The sequence below is a fragment of the Panicum virgatum genome, chromosome 5K (assembly GCF_016808335.1).
Source record: "Panicum virgatum strain AP13 chromosome 5K, P.virgatum_v5, whole genome shotgun sequence".
Taxonomy (NCBI): Eukaryota; Viridiplantae; Streptophyta; class Magnoliopsida; order Poales; family Poaceae; genus Panicum; species Panicum virgatum.
Window position 1 is genome coordinate 6051948 of NC_053140.1, and position 20966 is coordinate 6072913.

A 20966-nucleotide genomic window follows, 5' to 3' on the forward strand; every position below is an offset into this window, starting at 1 on the left:
TGTATGTGACACAATCCACCGAGACTAATCTAACTAGTAGCATGGACTTATAAAGACAGAAATAGCCCATAAATAAATTATAGATGTGGCAAGACCGCGAGAGAATAAGTTCAAACTATTTTCTCTAATGTGCCAAAGGAACCAAATGAAAATTTAAACCAGTGGTAGATTTGAATGAAAGGATAGACTTGACAGATGTATAGTACCAACCTCTGTTACTATTGAAAGTTGACTGTACGTCTTTTCTATGAATATTTGCATGTATAGATAAAAGTGCATTATATCGGTATAGTTGCTTCTTGTCACAAATCTGATGATGCTTGTTTCGCTTTACGTAGTTTTCTTATTAACATATCGGTCATAATGTAAATAGTAAAATTTAAAATTGTCAATTACTATTTTGAAACGGAAGTTAGTATATCGTAGATTCGTGAGGTTCTAGAGATTCGAGAGAATACTCTTTTTAAACGAGTGCCACTTGTTAGTACAAGCAGGGTGAAGTCGCGTTTGGGGTAGTCTCATCCTGTTCTGCGTTGTGCCGTGTGCCATATCTTCGTGACTCACTAGTATTATCTTCAGTTCAGATCTTCACGGTCTGGTTCACTGAATTTTGTATGCTTGCCCTGCTGTAGTAGCCTAGTGGTACCATGTACCTCTGACCTGATCCAAGATGATTTATGGGCTAAGGCTTTTGTTCTATGGGCTATGGTATTGATTTTTAGCCGTTTATTTACCCATGTATCCTTTGCTTAAGACTTAACGTGATGCTTGGCTGTAGGCTTTTTGAGCCTAATCAAGCTATGTTACCAACTTCAAAACAGAACTGAACGCTACATATTTGCTTCTTCCTGAGTTCACATGATCTGCTTTTCTATCTCCAGCCTGTGTCCCTTCCCATGTGTATGTACTGCTTCTCTGGAAAGTAAATACCAGTCTGTCGCCCTGCATTTTATACTGTTCGGGGGTAAATAGAGTGCTGATATTATTAACTTTTGATTCTGAAGAACCATAACCGGTCTATTCATCAATGAGATGGCTCTCTGAGATCCTATCACCTTCTGACTGTCTGAATTATGTGTATGCCCTACACTCTCTTCAGATACAGTGTTGTTTCTTTCTTTAGTATTAACTAGAAAAACCGGCGCGTCTTTGCCGCGCCATGACCTGTAGGTCAGTGTGGTGGAACCCCTGATATTTGTTTATGGTTTCTGTGATACGAAGAAGAATGTGTAGGGTGGTGACTAATAGAGAGAAGAATGTGGAAGCTCTGACAAAAAAACTTAATTGTTCAGTATTTGGATGCACGCACGCAATTATTTTTGTTATGATAACTTGGCATATATGATACACCAAAATATTACATGCTTGCTATTTTCCTTCTGTTTACTTTGCTGCTGTGTCTCCCTCTTTCTTGCTAGCAATACTGTTGCGACTGGTTAAACTGGCTGCCTCTCTATGGGAGAGAGGATTGTTCATTTTCCTTTTCTGAACTGCTAAACTCTGTAATTTTGTTGCTATTAGTGATGAAATTCGGGCTCTGCCCATGGTGGAAAAAAAATTACATACTTGTGCTTATCTTTGGTGTTTGCTAGTTGGAAAGAGCAGAAATATGTACCCTTCCTAAATTTCAGAGCTATTTGTGCAAAGTAATAGTATATCATAGTATTTGTCTTGTGACATTCACCATAGGTTCAGAAAAATATAATGCATGTCGGTACCCTATAGCAGGAATACCCACTTCTACTGCAGCAAGGCAGGACCCGCGTAGTCATCCGTAGCTACGCGATAAAGGGCGGAGTAGCCGAGGCCCACAGGTCAGGCTCTTATCTCACCGGGCCAACGGCCCCGGACCCACTCCCCGCTCTGGGGCGGGTCCGGAGACGCCACGTGACCCTGAGGTAGGGAAGCTCTGAGCCAACCACCGAGATCTCGGGCCCCCCATAGCGGTCCGGGACCTCCTCGCGCCCGTCCGGGCCTCCCACGCGCGTAGAACTAACATACTGCCATGGGGGGTCCGGAGCCACCACGTGTCCTGCAGACGCGGGCGCGGGCCCGAGTCCTCCACTGGAAGGCTCGCCCACTCACTGCATTCAATGTGGGTGGTTGAGGCGTGCTCTTCCGCCGCGGCACACGGGGCAGCCTTCGTCAGACCTCACTGTAGACCGCGTATTACCGAGGTACGCAGTGCAGCCGCCTACGCCGCACCCGCGCAGAGCCCGTCTGTCGCATTAATTGGATACGACGGCACGACACTTTTCCATCATGCCGCCTACGCCGCAAGCTACACGGCCCGTTCAGCTACGTAGCAGGCGACGCCGCTAGCTATGCCTGGCGCCGTTTCGACAAGACAACGCCTGGTCATGCTGAACGGGGGATTCCAGGAGCAGGCAAGGAAATCCAGGAGAGAGATCTCCTTCGCCTGCGACGCCATAATATATGAACAATACGTTATTTTGTACTACATCATTGGGCCCACCTGTCGGGGACCCAACGGCCATGTATACGCCTCCCTTGAGATATAAAGGGGAGGCGCCCGCTGTACAGAAAAAGCTCTCTTGAGCACACACAGACGCACGCTGGACTCATCACCAAGCTCTCGCAGACTCTCTCGAGGCAAGGCAATACAACACACAGTGGATGTAGGGTATTACGCTCCGGCGGCTCGAACAACTCTAAACCTGCTGTGTTCATCGTGTTCTTGAGCGAGATCGAACTAATCCTAGCTAACTCCCGAGTACTCACCCTCTGGGCTTATGCGGGTGCATTCCGCCACCCGGCTGTGGTTTGCCACACCACGACAATGCATTAACTAAAACACATAGAGTACCTGTGTGGACATCCCATCTCTTTTGTATATCTCATTTGGAGATCCTCTTTTTTGTCTTCAAGAACTAGGGTTTGAGAAAGAGGGAGAGTGGCACTTTGTTTGACCTTTTTGCCATCTATGCTTTGATTTGGCTAGGAGTGGCTTGTAACTGGACCTCGTGGAGTAATTAAAAGATTGATTTCTTGTCTCATCTTTGCATCCCGAGCATTTTTTTTCTTTTTCTAGGATTTTTGGGTGGGTTTTTGTGTGATTTTCAATTTCGAAGATTTAATCGGTCTTTTTGCAAATTTCTTTTTGGATCTGTTAGATATTGAGGTTGTGCTTCTATGGCTCAAGTTTCGTTCAGATCCACGAAGTTTTGAGTGAGTAATTTGCGTTGGGAGTTTTTTTTGTTTTTTCCTTTTCCTTCTTGCTTTTACCTTTCTGCTGCAGGATCTGCTGCAGGATCTAGCGTGGACTTTGCAGTGCACGGTGCGCACGCGAGCCAGCAGCGTGGCGTGCGGCGGCACGCAGGCACGGTGTGGCGACGGTGGCCGACGCAGCGAGGCGCGCGCAGCGTCAACGTCGGCGGTGGAGGGTGCTCGAGCAGTGCTAGTCAGCGGGGCTTCGGACGCGGTCCACCAAGCGGCGCGACACCCAACCCGGACAGCAGCCCATGTCACACCAAACAGGCACCGGAGTCCAAGCTCGGAGGAAGGCCAGCTCCAGGGTCAATTGCAAGTTTGCAACCCAACGTGAGCAAGTGCATACAGACCAGTGGAGGGCACGCTGGTTTGGGCTGTAAGTTGCGTTGGCGCTATAGCAGCTGTTGGATGCAAATTATATGGCTGACAATTCTTGTACACGTGGCCTAATGGTGGGGCGAAAATCCCCCCACCCCTCCCCAATTAGGTCTTTTAAAGAAAGATTACCCCTCTCACTGACGTGTGGGGCCGAGCTAACGCCGTGCCGTACTCCCCAACTAAGCAACTACTACGCACGGAAAACCTCCAAAAGCCGGGAGCGGCAGCGTCCCACACTCTTCTTCCTCACCTCTCGCAGACTCGCGCTCCCTCTCCCGCCTCTCTCGCTTCCTCCGCCGAAACCCCCAAAACTCTCGCGCAGAGCGCCGCTGGTCCTTCCCGCTGGGATGGCTGGGAAGCGAGGTGGGTCGGCTTCTGTGTTGTGGAATGGCTCGATTTGGTGCGGAGTTGCGTGATCTTCCGAGGCTGGGCATTCCGTTGCATGATTGGTCGGCCTCTTGAGTGCAGTTGCTGGCGGCGGTGGGCGAGAGGAGGACGGATCCAAGGTCGGGCTCCCGGCGATGGACCTCGCCCTCGCGTTCCCGCAGGCGACGCCGGCTTCCATTTTCCCGCACTCCGGTGAGAACTTCCTTTTTTTAACTAAATTTTGCTGGCATAAGGAATGAAGGGATTGCGATCTTTGGGCTGTGGCTGAGAGTGGCATAAATAGTTGATGAAAATTGTTTCTGCTAGTATTTCCGAGGTGGTTGCCTGCTAGATTTTGGATCCAGGATTGCAGGAACTCCTGAGGCTTTCTCGCTATTTTTGTTCGAGATTGGTAGGGTTAAGAGATGGGAAAACACATCCTATTTCTTATTACCAATTTCGATGAACATCGTGTAAGTATTGTTGGCTAAATATTCAATTGCCTGGCCATCTTATCGGCTGGTACTGCTGTTCTAGATTTCTAGTTTTAGTAGTACTACTGTTCCAAAAAAAGTTTTAGTAGTACTACTGTTTGGTGGTTTAGTTGCAGTTCCAGCCGCTCTGTTTAATTATTGCATTGGCCCCCATTTTAACAAGCATATGCAGCTTTCTTCAAATTAAAGGCACTGCTTCTAAACTTAGGCCAGCTCAAAATGGAAATGCAGTTGCAGTCCTGCTGCAACCCTGGGATCCTACATCTTTCTACAATTTGTGAGAGCTGAACTGCCGAAGCATCGAGTTGGCATGGTGCGAATAGATATTTGGTATTTTGGTAGGATCGTCCTTTTATGGGTTGCTTTCATAGCTTAAATGCACAGCCACAACCTTATACTTATGTACTCCTCTTTCCCGACCTCTTTTGCTATTCTTAGAAACACCACCGTGACCATTTCAGGGCAGGGCCTAAATTACGCGGCCTTTCTATATTGGGGGGGGGGGGGGGTACGAACTGCGAATTTGAATATGTGATCAGTGATCCTAATTCCAGAAGTTCAGCTTTTTATGCTAATTTTGATGGTTTTCCAATTCTAAAGAGTTCGAGTATACTGCATTATTATTGGCTTATTAATTTATTAGTATGGATTCCCTCATTTGCAGTATCAGACTACTACCAGTTTGATGATTTGCTGACTACTGAAGAGCGCTCTATCAGGAAGAAGGTCAGGAGTATTATGGAGAAAGAAATTGCTCCCATTATGGCAGAGGTATGTTAAATTATTAACTAGTCTATCTGTCTGTGTACCTGGTTACCCCATCTCCGATTAAACTATTGTCTGGGACTGTTTGCTTATCACATAAATCATTACCAAACATGCCTTCATACCTTGTTAGATAACATTGCAGTCTACTTATCCATAAATAATTTCCTTATTATAGTTTGGATTGACTATCTAATGTCTTAAAGTGGTTCTTGCATCTGTATTATATATAATAACATTGTTTTTGTTGATTTGCTACTGCAGTACTGGGAAAAGGCAGAGTTTCCATTTAATGCCATTCCTAAACTTGCAAGCCTTGGCGTTGCTGGAGGTACAATAAAGGTAATAATCTCTCTACACTGTAGTAGTGTAGTTTCCTTTATTTGTCATTTTACGCTCCATATATAGGCAAATCTTTATTTGAATCTGTGGGTTAGAGTCAATTTAGGCTTAGCATATATCTATGTGACCCATATCTTTCTGCTGTTGAGTTGAACTTGACTGATTATGTGGGGGATTTGCTTCGGTACTTCACCTTAAGAAAAGTTGGCTAATCTTTTAGAGGAGTCCCTTTTCTTGAGCTTAATTTGTAAACTACCAAGCCTTTTTACCATTTATGATCATTTAATATAAACTTTTTGCTTCACCCTCTATGGTGTATTGAATCGTACACAGTTATGTGATTGTATATGTTTCTTGTGTTTTAACAATGTTTTAATTCTCTAGTGTTTCTTAAGTTTAATGTGAGTCTGTGGCTTACTTCAGGGTTATGGGTGCCCAGGACTTTCAATTACAGCTAGTGCTATTACTATGGCAGAAATTGCACGGGTAGATGCAAGCTGTTCCACATTTATCCTGGTGCACTCCTCTCTCGCGATGGTGACAATAGGTTAGATCTGCATTCTTTCTATTTAATAATGTCTGAAGTTTTACGAAATACCAAGATCAATTTTGCTAGAGCTGAACATTCCCCCTCTGTTATGTCTGAAGAACAGCTCTTTGCGGATCTGAGGCTCAGAAGCAGAATTGCTTGCCATCCCTTTCTCAACTTTGTACTGTTGGCTGTTGGGTAAGTTGCAGTATTCTTTTAGCATAAAAGTGTCTAAATAGTGGAGTCTCCTTCTCAAAAGATTTTCTTTTCTGTAGGCATTAACAGAGCCTAATTACGGAAGTGATGCAAGCTCCTTGAGAACTACAGCGACCAAGGTTAAGCTTTTGAAGAACTGGGATTTTCTTAATCTATAAAGAAGCATTTTGATTTCCGACACAGCTTTGATTCAGCTTACGTCTGCTGTATCCCCAGGGCAGCATGACAAAGCAGTTCACAGGATGGCACTATAATATTTGACCCATGGCGGGCCTCTGATATAGAATTGAGACACCCACAACATATGGCTATTATTATGAATCTAAAAGTAGAACCGTAGGCTTCTCATATTGAAGCTAAATCCTACAAATCTAGTAGGCACATACTGCAAGGCTATGCAGATGGTATAACTTGTCTCAGTATTGGGGGTGTAGATTACTATATGTAGTGCCTGAATACCTGTTGCAGTTCCATATTTGACTCTTGTTTCATTCTCCCCTATCGCAATACTACTGCAAATCTGAAATTGAATATTGTGGATTCTTTTTCGGGTATTTCTGGATAATTTGGATTAGCATGCATCTTAAAGCTTGGTGTCTTGTGGAGCAGGTACCTGGTGGATGGCACATAGATGGTCAAAAGCGCTGGATAGGCAACAGTACCTTTGCTGATGTGCTTGTGGTATTAGCTAGGAATGCAGATACAAAACAACTAAATGGGTAAATCTTCTTGTCTTGAACCTGTGATGAATTTTCTCTTTGAAGCATCGAGCCAAGCATGAATAAACTAGTATTTTCTATCTGACTAATGATTTTTGTGCTGTTCTTTTCATTTTAATTATCTTGTCTCACTGTCACAGTTCATTTGATTGCTTCTAGGTTTATTGTGAGGAAAGGAGCTCCTGGTTTGAAAGCTACAAAGATTGAGAACAAAATTGGTCTAAGGATGGTTCAGAATGGTGATATAGTTTTTAATAAAGTGTTTGTCCCTGAGGAGGATAGATTGCCAGGTGTCAATTCATTTCAGGATATAAGCAAGGTACTGATCACATGTTTTTTTTCTGATTTTGCTTCTGTAGTGCTAAATTACTATGCTGTTCGGTGATATAATCCAGTTTCAAACAGGTCCTTGCGATTTCACGTATTATGGTGGCATGGCAACCAATAGGCATATCAATGGGGGTCTTCGATATGTGCCATCGGTACTGACCACCATACGATTCTACACTTGTTTTTGCCACTGGCGATTATTTTACAATTTCGTCTGAAATTGAAACAGATACCTGAAAGAAAGGAAGCAGTTTGGAGTTCCACTGGCAGCTTTCCAGCTGAACCAAGAGAAACTTGTCCGGATGCTCGGTAACATCCAATCGATGCTTCTTGTTGGCTGGCGCCTATGCAAGCTTTACGAGTCGGGGAAAATGACACCAGGCCACGCCAGTCTAGGAAAGGTTCGTCACCCTAGCTGCCAAATATGCTTGTTCTCGAACTATGCCTTGCTTTGAATTATCAGAGGTTAACATTTCCTTCCTCCCTGGCTGTCACTGTTAGGCTTGGACCTCCAGGACGGCCCGCGAGGTGGTTTCCCTCGGCCGGGAGTTGTTGGGTGGAAATGGGATTCTGGCCGATTTCCTGGTGGCAAAGGTAGAGACACCTCATGTATATATTAGAAATGTGCTCATGGCTAGTTGGTTGTTGTTCTAGTTGTTTACACCTCAACCATCCGTAGCTAGGACGCCTTCAATTATCACCCCTTCTACCTTCTTCCTTTTTCCCCTAAATTGTAACTGTCACGATCCTCACTCCACAGGCGTTCTGCGACCTGGAGCCCATCTACTCGTACGAGGGCACGTACGACATCAACAGCCTGGTGACCGGCAGGGAGATCACTGGGGTCGCGAGCTTCAAGCCCGCCGCGTTAGCGAGAGCCCGCCTGTGATTTCTACGGCTAGAAGAAAAGGCACACGGATGTGCCGGTTCTTCTCGTGCCGGCAACTGTGCAGAAGCGAATAAAAAAAAATTCAGGTCCTGCTCGTGTTGCCATGGTTGGTGGTACACGAGACGGGAGCAGCCGCGGTGTGACCCGACGCGGACGAGACGGCGTTCCCTGCAAGTGCCTGGAAACCAGCGGTCAATGTTGGCTGCTCGATGTGAGTGAGGACTTGTAGGCTTGTAGCGAATTCCCTTTGTAAATCTGTACCTGGTGGAGGACCCAGAAGCACGTCAGGATTAAGGAAGGATATTTTGTTGAGAGTTTGAGACTTGTTGCCGGAATCCTCAATGTCATTGCTCACCTTTTTTTCCCCCAGCCGACGGTTAGGCTAGAAGGGATCGGAGTCCCGGTCTCAGAGGCCAAGTTCGTGTGCCCATTCAAATCAAGCGGACTAGAGCTTATCATTTTTCATATCTCAGCTATCTTGCTAGGCGATGGTAGCGGTTTATGTTGGCAAACGTGCGCGAGCGACTGACCCATCCCGTTCCCTTTCGAGTGCAAGTGGGCGGCAGCTTTATCCTGCTATGCTAAGCAGCAGCGGCAGTCGTGCCGCGAGCTGCAACCAAAGCCGGAGGCGATGGCTTGGCTGGGCGCCTCTCTTTCCCTGTCGTCGACTCGTCGTGTTCGCAAGCCATTTGCCGGCGGAGTACGTGTGCGAAAGCGGATTGCGTTTGCGTGACGGTTGGTCTGGTCTGATCCAGAGAGTCCTCGAGCTGAATCCGCCGAACGCTGCTCCAATCATCCATCCACGAGCACAACTCGGCGGCCTGGCAAGGGCTGTGTTTAGTTCCCCAAATACTGTAGCGCTGGTGAAAAAATATTGTAGCACACTGTAGCATTTTTCGTTTGTTTGTGATAGATATTATCCTGTCATGATCTAACTAGGCTCAAAAGATTTGTCTCGCAACATACATCAAAACTATGTAATTAGTTTTTTATTTACCTACATTTAGTACTTTATGCATGAATTATTTGCTATATTTAATATTTCGATGTGATAAAAAATTTGATTTTTTGGAGATTTTTTGGATCTAAACGGGGCCAAGAAAAGAAAAGGTTCACCGGCTGCTGCTGCTGCTGGATGCTTTGCTCCGACGGGGTGTGGGGGCGGACGGATCCAACGGGGGCGGGGTCACCGTGGGGCCGTGGCGCAGGCGGCGGCGACCGCGCGCCCGCGCCACCTCACCACCACTGACCAGCGCTCCCGTCCCGCGCACCGCCACTCCCACACGTGACGGGGACGGACGGACCCCGCGGCGCGACGTGTATGGGGTTCCGCGGGGTTGGACGGCCGATTCCACGAGATCACATGGCGAAAAGGGGAAAAACCCATGTGGAGCTCGCGCGGCCGCGGAGCCGGGGGGTCCCGGCTCGGCTGCTGGTCCCACCACCCACGCGGCCGCCCCCGGCCGGGCCGCGGGCGTGGCGTGAACCAGTGCGTCGTCGGGGCCTCGCGGGTCGGCGGGTGCGGCCGCCGGGGGAGCCCGTTTAGTTACCAAAAAAATTTCACCCAAAAATTTTTAACTCGCCTTTAGACACATGCATACAGAGTATTAAATGTAGTTAAAAAATAAAACTAATTACACAGTTTAGATGTACACGACGAGACGAATCTTTTGAGTCTAATTAGTACATGATTAGTCATAAGTGTTACAGTAACCCATATGTGCTGATGATGCAGTCAAAGGTCTCAAAAGATTCGTCTCGCGGTTTCCAAGCGAGTTCTGAAATTAGTTTTTTAGTTAGTACCCGAAGATCAATTTCGACATCTAATCAAACATTTGATTTGACTTTTATACCAAAAATTTTCATCAACTAAAACACCCCCTAACTGCGCGGTGGCTGCTGGCGTACGGCGAGTTGGCAGCTGCGCCTGCTGCGTGTGCGTGCATAGGGGCCTGGTCGCTGGTCACATGCCGCCGCCGATCGACGGGATGCCCGCCGCTGCCTGCGCCTGGTGTCGTGGGTGGCTGGCCGCCCGGCTGTCCACGGCCACGTTTCCGTGGCCCCTCGCGGCAGCCTTCTGACCGGTGGCTGCCGCGTGGGCCCCTCCGCTGGGGACCCGCGGCCTGCCCAGCGGCTCCGTTCGGTACACCGGTTTTCTTCGCTTGTCACGGAAGCCTCATCTTCCTCTTTGTCCGTCCGTCCGTCCGTCCGTCCAGCGTCCCCACGGCTCTTGCGCCAGGTGAGTATCGTGACGGACAGAGAAGAAAATGCGCCGAATACTATTATTTGCATCGGTTAAGGTTTTGCAAATCCTTTTTAAAGCCCGTTTAATTACCAAAAATTTTTACCTCCCCTTTGAACACATGCATGTAGTATTAAATATAGTTAAAAAAATAAAACTAATTGCACAGTTTGAATATACACGACCGGACGAATCTTTTGAGCCTAATTAGTGCATAATAATGATGCGGTCAAAGACCTCAAAAGATTCGTCTTACGGTTTCCAGATGAGTTCTGAAATTAATTTTTTAATTAGTGTCCGAAAAACCCTCCCGACATCTGGTCAAACAGTCGATTTGACATCCAAAAATTTTTATTTTGGAAACTAAACACCCCCTTAGCCAATAAGGTGAGCGACGCGCTGTTTATGAGTCCGTAGTGGTCAACACCGTGGGCCTGCCTGCAGCTGCAGGAGAAGGGTTCGTGTACTGTATACTCCGCGTGCTGGTCTACCGGAGACTTGACTTTAGAGTAGCTAGTAGCCAGTAATCCTGCCCTTCTGCCAGATTGCGTGTGACCGAACCGCAAAATTAAAATTCTAATTAAACATAATGTCCATCATTTGAACACATCGGACACATTAGCTTAGCAGTTTAATTTGACGATTCTTTCTCAATCCACGTCCCGATCGAAACAACACCGATAGTCTCACGCGAAGGTGAGCGCAGATGATACAATCACGACATAAATTTGAAAATACAATAATATACACAAGACTCTGCCTTAAGATTTACAAACCAAATTTGCATACACACATAGTTTATAAATTTTACAATACCGAAATTAGGATTCGAATAAAGAAAAGGGCCTACAACTACCAAAAAAGTACCCTAAGGAGATCCCTAACTAAGCGTCTGGCTTCACAACCTCCCATCCCTCTGCGTCCCGGCGGAGGAACTTAACGCAGCAGGGACCGAAGTCTACGTCCGGGTGTCCTGAAATAATTGTGGGAACAAACCCTGAGTATACTAATACTCAACAAAGCTTACCCGACTTGGTGTATACATAGCCCCTACCTAGACATGCATGACTTTCTGGCTAGTGGGGTTGTTTTGCAGAAAAAGCATCTATAATTGGATCCTTAATTTCCATATTTTAGCCACATGTTCTATATAGAAAGACTCTTATTTAATATTGTCATATCTAAAACAATCATGTTGGAGCATCACAATAATGATTCAAAATGGTTCCATCATTTATCACTAATATTTCTAATCCATTTCTACGAGGCGACAAAGAGATCGAGGCCGTCATATCCGCGAGACACGGCGAATCGATTCGATTTAACCTTGCAAGGTGTACCTAACCAATACGACACGTATTAGCCCCGTCGGACCACATGCATCAACATTTCCCCTCCCTGCCTCGAACTACAGGACCGCCCCACCATCATATGGTCCGCCGAGCTCAACGTGAGACCAACAAAAGTAAAACACGTGCATCCCCGTTTCTCCGCGACTACTCGACCACCCCAGGAGGTAAGTTGAAGTTCTGTACTTTCGAAGCAAGGTAGTACTCGGCTTACCGGTTTCGACTACCTCCTACTCCTGGCATGCGGTTAGTACAGTTCAATCCCCGATCAGCACTGCCAACAACGGATCGGTCCTTAATCGACACAGACGGGGCTAAGACACCCAGGAACCCTGTCCTGCTACCATACCTATACATTGTCATCATTTCCTGTAACACCTCATGTGTTTAAAAATAATTAGCAAGGTCTTTAACCAGGTCACCATGCATAATCAAGCATAATTAAAGCAAATGCATGTGTATATATGTATGTGTACATGAGTATGTGTGCAAGAGTAGAATAGTTCTATAAACTTTCATAATCAAATATACAAGTGTAGCCAAATGCATCCACATGTCCATGTTGATCGGGTCTGCAAAAATGAATCAAAGGTTTTGATCAAAACTTTAATTTTAAAGGTTTTACCCGACAGCACTGCCGGATTACTCCATTTGAAGTGAGTGTTAGCCGGAATTACCTTTAGGGTGATGGTTAGCGCACCTGAGTCGGATTAATTCGGGCGGTACTACCGCATTTCCCCGTCTGGTCTCACATTATCCATTTATCACAATTCATAATCATATATTCATGTACTGAAATAGCCATATATCATATATCTCGCGAGTAACCGGGAATTACTCGACTTCTAATCATACTGTATCTCGTGAGTGGCAGGAGAGCACTCGTCTTCTACCGAAAACCATTAAGCATAGCACTTCCATCGTCCTATACATACTAATATACTCAAGGAGACCTAGGGCTCATGCAACTAGTGTTTCAAACAATTCATAAATCTAATGCACAAATAATAGAGACATATAAATGTGTCATAATTTGAAATAATCGGATGTGCACCGGGGCTTGCCTTGCGTCTGCTGCTCAGTGCTAGGGTCAGACGGGCCTTGGGCCGGGTTCTCACGCCTCTCCTACTGGGCTTGCTCCGGCTGCTCCTGCGGTGCCGCAATCACCTCATATACGGCGCCCTCAGCTACGGATGCTACACGAATGCATATGAAATGATTGAGTGCAACTCAAACTATATACTCACTATACCCAAAATGAAATGTCATGCGAACTGCCCGCAACCAAATGGCGGACCGTCCGCAGTTCAACTTCGCAGACCCACCAGAACACCCAACGTCTCGGGAGAATTTCTAGACTGACTGGCGGACTGTCCGCAACACACTTCTGCAATCCCCCCAGAACCCACTACTTCTCTGGACAAAATTTCAAATCTATACGGCGGACTGTCCGCTCTCAAACAGCGGACCGTCCGCAGTTTATCTCCGCAAAACCACCAGAGGCAATGACGCCTCTGGACAAATTTCTAAACTCTACTGCGGACCGTTCGGCCCTCCTTGGCAGACTGTCCGCAGTTCACTCTGTCAATCCACCAGAGATGACAACGTCTCTGGACAAAACTCTAGACTCTACGGCGGACTCCCGCTCTCCTATAGCGGACCGTCCACAGTTCAACCCTGCGAACCCCACCAGAGACAACATCGTCTCTGGACAAATTCCGAACTCAACGGCGGACTGTCCGCTCTCCAATAGCGGACCGTCCGCAGTACAATTCTACGAAACCACCAAAGACAACATCGTCTCTGGACAACTTCTAACTTGACCTGCGGACTGTCCGGCCCTCCTAGGCATACCGTCCGCGGTTCCCATCTTTTGACACCGCGCGACAGGCGGCAGCAAGCACGGCGGCGGCGGCGGTTCACCGGCGCCGGCGGCGCACCACGGAAGGGGAAAAGGCCGGGAAGCACAACTAACTCACCACGAATCCATTCTCGGGGTCGGTTCGGGTGGAGGACGACCGGAGAAGCGGATCGGCGGTGGAGCAAGCTTCAAGCGGGCTCCAATGGTGACCGGCGGTGGCGGGGGCGATTCCGGCCGGGAAGGAGCTAGCTGGGGTTGGGGAAAGTGGAGGAAGTGCTGGGGAAGGTACTCGCGCAAGGAATCAAAATGTGGTGGCCGGAGGAAAGAGATCGAAGGGAGGGAGCGACGGTGGGGCGAGCGGACGAGCTCCGCTCGTCTCTGATCGATGGAATGAGGAGGAAGAAGAATATGACAATCAGGGTCAACAATCAGATTAATATTAGGCCTTAATCTGGCGGACCGTCCGCCACTCTGGCGGACCGTCCGGTTTTGCTAGGTGTTACACTGCGCCGATGGGACATGTCGTCTCTCCTCCCTCCTACCGGGGTCTACCCTGCCCGCCTGCACCCCCAGGGTGAATGCTGGATACTCCTCCTGGCGCCGAACCCAACCACCCGATCTCTCTCTCATAGGTTGGAATCCAAAGCTTTCCTAAAAGCCATCTGCCTGTTTTTCACCGTATGGGTGTGAACTTGGAAAAACAAAAGGAAGGGAAAGGCGTCCCCCACACGGTGTCCATATCATCAACCCCCTCGCGTGCCGAAAACGAGAGACGGACGGACAGCAAGATCGCAGCGGATTGATGAGGGTACTCCATATCCTACTGGTACGGGTACGTATACCGTGGCGTGCGTCCGTGACCCATGGCTCCCCGGGCCGGTCAAACAAAACACTTTGGGTCTGTTTAGTTGCGGCGCAAATTTTTTTTGTTGGAATCTTATTAATTTGAAATACTAAATGAAGTTTATTTATAAAATTTTTTGCACAGATGAGTTGTAAATCGCGAGACGAATCTAATGATGCTAATTAATCCATGATTAATTAATAATTTGCGGATGGTTACTGTAGCATCAATGTTGCAAATCATGGATTAAGTAGGCTCATTAGATTCGTCTCGCGATTTACAACCCATCTATGCAAAAAAATTTGTAAATAGACTTCATTTAGTACTCCATACATGTGTCGAAATATTCGATGTGACAGTTTATTTTTATTTTCGGGGTTTACGGGGTAGGAAACCATTTTTACTCTTACGTGCCGGTGGTTCACGTCACGTCTTAGGCTGACCTCAGCAGACGACGCGGAGGTGTCGCGCGGGCGGAGGTGGCGGGCGGGCGGGCGGAGGTGGCGGGGCCGGGGCCGGCCACGTGTGCGGTGGGCTCGCGTGGCGTCGAGAAGCGTCCACTGGCCGTCGTCTGCTGAGTTCAGCCTTACCATACCCCATCCATCTCCTCCCCGCGCACAATAATACGTACCGCACCCGTACGACACGTGGCTCCTCGATGCGGACCCCGGAGCCCGGCTGACGCGCGGGCTCGGATGGAAAAGGAAAATGAGAAAAATCACGCATCCAACTCGGTAAGGAGCTTTTTGTTATCCTGGCTGGTCGTAAAGGCGAACCCCGAGGCGGGGAGGGGGCCAGCCAGGCAGCCACCGGAAGCTGGGCCCCACCGCCCCCCCCCCCCCCCCCGCTCTTCCTTCCCGTTCTCCGCCCGGGGCGAGAGCCGTTATAAATACCCTGTCGCCCTCCTCGCCCCACCCCCGCTCGTTCCCCTCCTCTCACACGGACAAATCCCGCTGTTTGTTTACAGCAGCGGCGCGGGTTGCGAGGGAGCTTCCCCCGCCGTGCGGCGACCGCTTCCTTCCTCATCCCCGTCCGTCCGAGGGAGCTCCCCCACCGCCGGCGCCTGGGGATTCCGCCGTGCCCGGATCGGCCCGCCCGACAGGTACGGCCCGCCGATCCTCCCCTGATTCTGCTGTTCCCGGCCTGGTTCTCGTCCGATTGACCGCTGGCACGGAGCGATCGGTGGTCCTTCCCGGATTAGATGTTCGTTTGCCCGAGAGCCCGGGTCGGGCCGTTGGTTTCCGCTCGGGCTGGCGCGATTCCGCAGCGATTTGATGCGGCGCGCCGAGGAATGCGATGCGCGCCTGTTGATTCCCCAGGAAATGATTTGAGTCGTAGCGAGAGATTTCGCGGAATCGCTGCTGTGGATGGTGCGTGTTTGGGATTTTGGTTTGATTTTTATCTCGTGGGTCGTGCGGACCTGTATCGTTACGGATGGACGTCCCTTTCTGGTAAGCCATCATGGGAGCTGCCATGTTTGCTTTCTGGAAAGGGTAGTTAATCGAACGAGTGCGAGATCAAATCTACGGCCAAAGTTTGCTCTTTTAGAAGTGAACGGGGACTTTCCATTTAGGGGACACACCCCGACCACCCTTTTTTCTGCCTTCGCAACTAAGCATTGTTCTGGTAGCTCTTTAAATCTGCATAATTCTTCTGTTCCAATACCCATTTTCACGTCTCCTGCAGCATCTTCGGCTCCTCCACGTTCCATGCTTTGTAGGTTCCACTCAATCATTTTGTGGTTATGTCGAAATGCGTGTCATGGCTGATATTTAGCATCACCAATGAGACTTCAGGCTTACTTGAGTTTGATTTCCAATCCAGTGACCCCTAGATATGCATTTTCTGTTTTAACATCTTGATTTCCATTGACTTAAGAATGTACTAACTTCAATAGATGATGGGTGTTTGCATTTGTTTACTTATTACTCAGATAGGATGTGGAGTCGTGGAGATGCTATAGTAGGATTGCGGGAGAGTTCTCCCATTTTCTACTACTGTGCCTTTGGAACTTGTCTTAGGCATTACTCCAACATCATTGTTGTTGTCCTCGTATAAATAGAATGTGGTGGTTGTTGTTCTGCTACATTAACCATATGATTGTCGGCTGTTCTGTCGACTCCTATGGTGTTTTATTGGGGGCATTATTTGGTATCATTTATTATGTAGGTCATTCGGACATTATTTTGTTGTCATTTTCTCAATCCTCTTGAGGACTTAGATTTATATTACAATTGCTGCCTTAGCCCCTTGAATCTAACCTATTTCGGTTTTCTATTTGTAGTGTAAACATGAATCTGACATTATCATTTGTACGATTTTGTTAGGTTGCAGCGAACTAAGTTCAATCAGAGTGTTGATTTAGCGTATCGTTTATACCCTTTTGTTAAGAAATCGATCATGCTTAGAGAAGATGTTTGCTAACCTTCAGTCATGTAGAACTGGAAAGCACTAACTGATATACAAGAGAGAAGTGCAGCTTGTCTCCAGTTTTGCGTGCTGGTGGTGTTATTTCTGATTAAATATTCGCAAGATGAATCATGTCCAAAAGAAATGCAAGCTAGATATCTGTTGATTTTGGAGTGAGGTGGATTTACCAATGAACAGAGGAAGGCCAGAAGTGCATCATCCATGAAGAATTTTAGGAATGGCATAGTCTGGGACTGTCGGGCATTGCTTGGAGCATTTCTTCTTTCATTTGCAATCTGCTCTTTCTTTCCTTTTCTTCTTTTCCTTGTATTGTTTCCTGCTATGTAAAGTCAAATTGATTTTGTTTGGTTTGATCTATATATTTGCTAAAAATGTATAAAAAGATTGGAAGGAATAATGCGATATACAATGTGGTTGTAAATCCATTTGATATTCCGGTTCCTATCTATCAGAAAAATGGTTATTATTCTTTAGCTTCTCAAGCCAGATATTTTCAAATTCTACTTGCCGTATTCCTGGATCACTTTGGTCTGTTTCGGTGCCATGTCGCTAGTTTAATTAGATAATTTCCCTTGTCAGTTTGGATCTGTTAACCTATTATTGTGGATGATAAGGGCACTTCAAAGTTTCCAAAATCAGTAATCTGTAGTCAATTTACTAGTTGTTATGTTGACCGTTCAAGGGATTTGAACGACTCAGTCTAAAACCTTGTAGCCCATTTACTTGTCAAGTAAAGGCCATATCATTTGGAATGCATATTTGTGACTTCACTAAGGAAATGTCTCATAAGGGTGGTTCTGCTGTGGTTGTGACCTCTGCAGTTTTATGAGTTGATAGAAATTTGGTGGGCGTGACCTTTGCAGTTTTAAGAGTTGATGGAAATTCTGGATTGTTGTGTTGTTCAGTCTTACTGTCCCTCGTATGCTCATTCAGGATTGTGTTTGTTTTTTATTCATTATTCATGTACTGGCCACTGAACATTGGAATGAACTTGAATGACTTCAGTACTTATTTTGTGAGATCTTACACAACATATATCACATATCAGTAATCTAGCAATATTTGAGATAAATTTCATGGCAATGTATTCTTTCATTGGACTCTTCAATGCTATGTTGATGCTGGATTATTGATATCGGTTTTGTTTTATTTCCAGAGGGCAGGCAGACCTGACTTATTTTCTGATGGCTCGAAGTAATCACGGCCATATCCAGCTGCCAGAGATGGATCATATTCAACCCATTAATGTTCCACACAATGAATCCCTGCCTTTAGGTACCTTGATTGAATCATTATACTTTTGTACATTTATAAGAATTGTGATAAAATAAATAATGTTTCTGTTCTAATCTCAGGTCAGAAGCTTCTAGTGCATCATGATGCACCCCTTAGAATTGGCCATTCAAGTCATGGGAATGTGACAGTTAGATCAAATGACCTTCCATCTTCAGGTCACCCTATGCAAACTTTAGGTTATAGAGTTGGGAACCCAGGAACCTCACATGCTCCCTTTGTTCATTATCCTGCTGGAAGTTCCAGCAGCCATTTAGCAGAGCCTGCTGTGAGTTATCCACATAGATCTGAGGAAGGCTTTGCTCCAGTGAGCTCCCATATGGAGAACAGAAGGGCCGCAGTGAAACGAAAAAATCCCATCATAAACCCTGTGGGGATCAGTGCTAATGGTTATTATGTTGGAAGCTCTTCCAATACTCAGTTATCTAACTCCGTGCAGCCAAATCCCGCTCCACTTGCTGATCCCTTTCTTCCTCAAATGCCTTTAAGAATTGGCCAAAGTGGTTGGAATGGCCAACACTTGATCCAGCAAGAAGGATTTCAAAGGAATGTGAGAGCACGGCACAATCATAATATTTCACTGGAAGCTCGACCGGCTCCAGCTTACACAGCAAACACCATTCATCTCCCATCATTTAGTTCAGCTGCAAGTGCTGTTTCCCTAGGTACATCAGTGGAAAGGAACCAAGCACCTGTTTCTGCGCCAGCGAGAACTGTACCATCAGGTTAGTATTCAATGCTTAATTAAATATGCTAAATATCTGATATGTTTCTAACATGAGATGGTGGAAGCGGAACTCAACCCTTCAAAGTTTGGTTGGGAGTTGCTTTCACGAATTGATTTAAAAAACCAGTTAAACCCTTCTGTTCTATTGTGATCGGAGTTTCTGTTGTTGATTTAGTTTATCAATTGTTGATACTTACAGCACAGGAGTTTTGTAGGTGCTCCAGGACTCGCTAGCAGGGCTCTGGAGAGGACTTACTATCCTGCTATTGGAAGCAGCAACCCAAGTGTTGGTGCTGTCCCAACTGTTCCATCATCCAGCAGTGCAACATTTGCTAACGGTGGCTATGCTCCTAGGACTGTTCATGGTGGCGCTGTTCATGTCTACCCTCATCCAGCTCCCGCAGCTTCCTCTGGCCCTAGAGCATTGCCCGTTGAGACAGTCATTCGGAGCTATCCACCTGCTATCTCTGCAGCTACATCTACATCCGTGCGGATGGAACCATCACCTGCCAGATCTGCTGCATCTTCTAGACATTCAAGGCATATAGCTGTGGGGCATGCTAGTAATGGAAGGAATAGAAGGGCTAGGAGTTCTTACTATGGTTTTCATCCTTTGATGACTGAGGCAGAGGTAGATAGCCTTTTCTTCCTTGTTTCCATGAAATTAAGTTAGTGTTTGTTGTAGGACTTGAAACTGATATTGCTGCTGTTTGTGAAGCGGTTTATGATGCTGGACCAGTTGGTCTTTTACGAATCAAGAGCAGCAGCTGCTGACCCCCACAGGGACATGAGACTGGACATTGACAACATGAGTTACGAGGTAAATACCACATTTTGCTTCTTCGCTCCTCTTGCTCTTGAAATTTGAGCCTTTCTTCTGACTTTACCTTTGGATTGCCCACAGGACTTGTTGGCTTTGGGAGAATTTATGGGTAATGTCAACACAGGCTTGGCTGATGAAAAAATTTCGAAGTGTGTGAGAGAAGTGGTCTGCTGCAGCTCTGACCAAATGCAAAACGATCAAGAGGACCAAGATGACGGGAGCTGTGTCATTTGCCTGGTACATTTTCTCAATACCTATTAAACTGATGTCTATATAACCATGGCCTGAAACTGTTGAATTCTGAGTTTCTGACTGATGGATGCATTATGGCAGGAGGATTACAAAGACAAGGATGTGCTGGGGATACTGAAATGCAACCATGACTTCCACGCCGATTGCATCAAGAAGTGGCTGCAGACGAAGAATTCATGCCCGGTGTGCAAAGCAGCCGCTGCTTAGGATACCAGTGGAGCACCAATTGTGCTCCTCGATCCATTGATTTTAGGCTCAGGTCATATTATCCCATTCTATTCTTTTGCCCCTAGCAATGTAAATAAATGCTAAGGTGATGAATCAATTATTGCATGGGTTGCAGTAAGCCCAAATTCTTTTGTTGTAGTGTAACAATCAAGTTAAAGTAAATTAACCATCAAGTGGTTACATGCTCATGTCGTGACTTTTGAATTTGCCGACACTTTTAAAACTTTAATTTAGTTGCGAGGTTCATTTCTGCCAGCCTTACCTCTCCTGGATTTTAGGTTTGGTGCGAGAACTCAAGATCGTAGTTCTAGTCGATGGTGAAGTTGCTTAGAGGCAAGCATTGGTGTATGGTTGCTTTTGTTACAAGCTACTTTAAAAATGCTAACTTGTTACAAGCTGCTTTAAAAATGCTAACTAAGATGTTTAAGCTGCAGCTCTGTTGGTAGCTAGCATTTTAGGCTGATATAATTCCTCTTGCAATCAGGTATTGTGCAATTGTGCATGTACATGGATGCACCACCATGCTGATGGGGACGGTTGGATCGGGTGTTAGCGTCGTGGCAGGCCGGAGCACACCGGAACAAGCCATTCCGATCGTAGTCGTTTTTGTTTGCTGCCGGGCTGAGGAGGAGAATTATTGGACCATTTCCTGCCCAAT

At 46.6% G+C, this 20966-nt stretch overlaps 2 protein-coding genes across 2 annotated transcripts; both read left to right on the top strand.

The window, feature by feature from the left end:
- The first annotated feature begins 3828 nt into the window (after window positions 1-3828).
- Window positions 3829-8601, top strand: LOC120705913 (acyl-coenzyme A oxidase 4, peroxisomal-like). Its single transcript, XM_039990470.1, has 13 exons — window positions 3829-3972; window positions 4078-4188; window positions 5134-5240; window positions 5499-5576; window positions 6000-6123; window positions 6230-6303; window positions 6381-6440; window positions 6931-7040; window positions 7200-7359; window positions 7446-7522; window positions 7600-7771; window positions 7872-7964; window positions 8131-8601. The coding sequence occupies exons 1-13, from the start codon at window positions 3957-3959 to the stop codon at window positions 8257-8259; spliced, it is 1311 nt and encodes a 436-aa protein (XP_039846404.1). The 5' UTR covers window positions 3829-3956; the 3' UTR covers window positions 8260-8601.
- A 6879-nt stretch (window positions 8602-15480) lies between these two features.
- On the top strand, window positions 15481-20496 carry LOC120705914 (E3 ubiquitin-protein ligase MBR1-like). The gene is made up of 7 exons (XM_039990471.1): window positions 15481-15657; window positions 18142-18260; window positions 18341-19003; window positions 19221-19636; window positions 19724-19825; window positions 19910-20065; window positions 20162-20496. The coding sequence occupies exons 2-7, from the start codon at window positions 18170-18172 to the stop codon at window positions 20285-20287; spliced, it is 1554 nt and encodes a 517-aa protein (XP_039846405.1). The 5' UTR covers window positions 15481-15657; window positions 18142-18169; the 3' UTR covers window positions 20288-20496.
- Window positions 20497-20966: the final 470 nt, after the last annotated feature.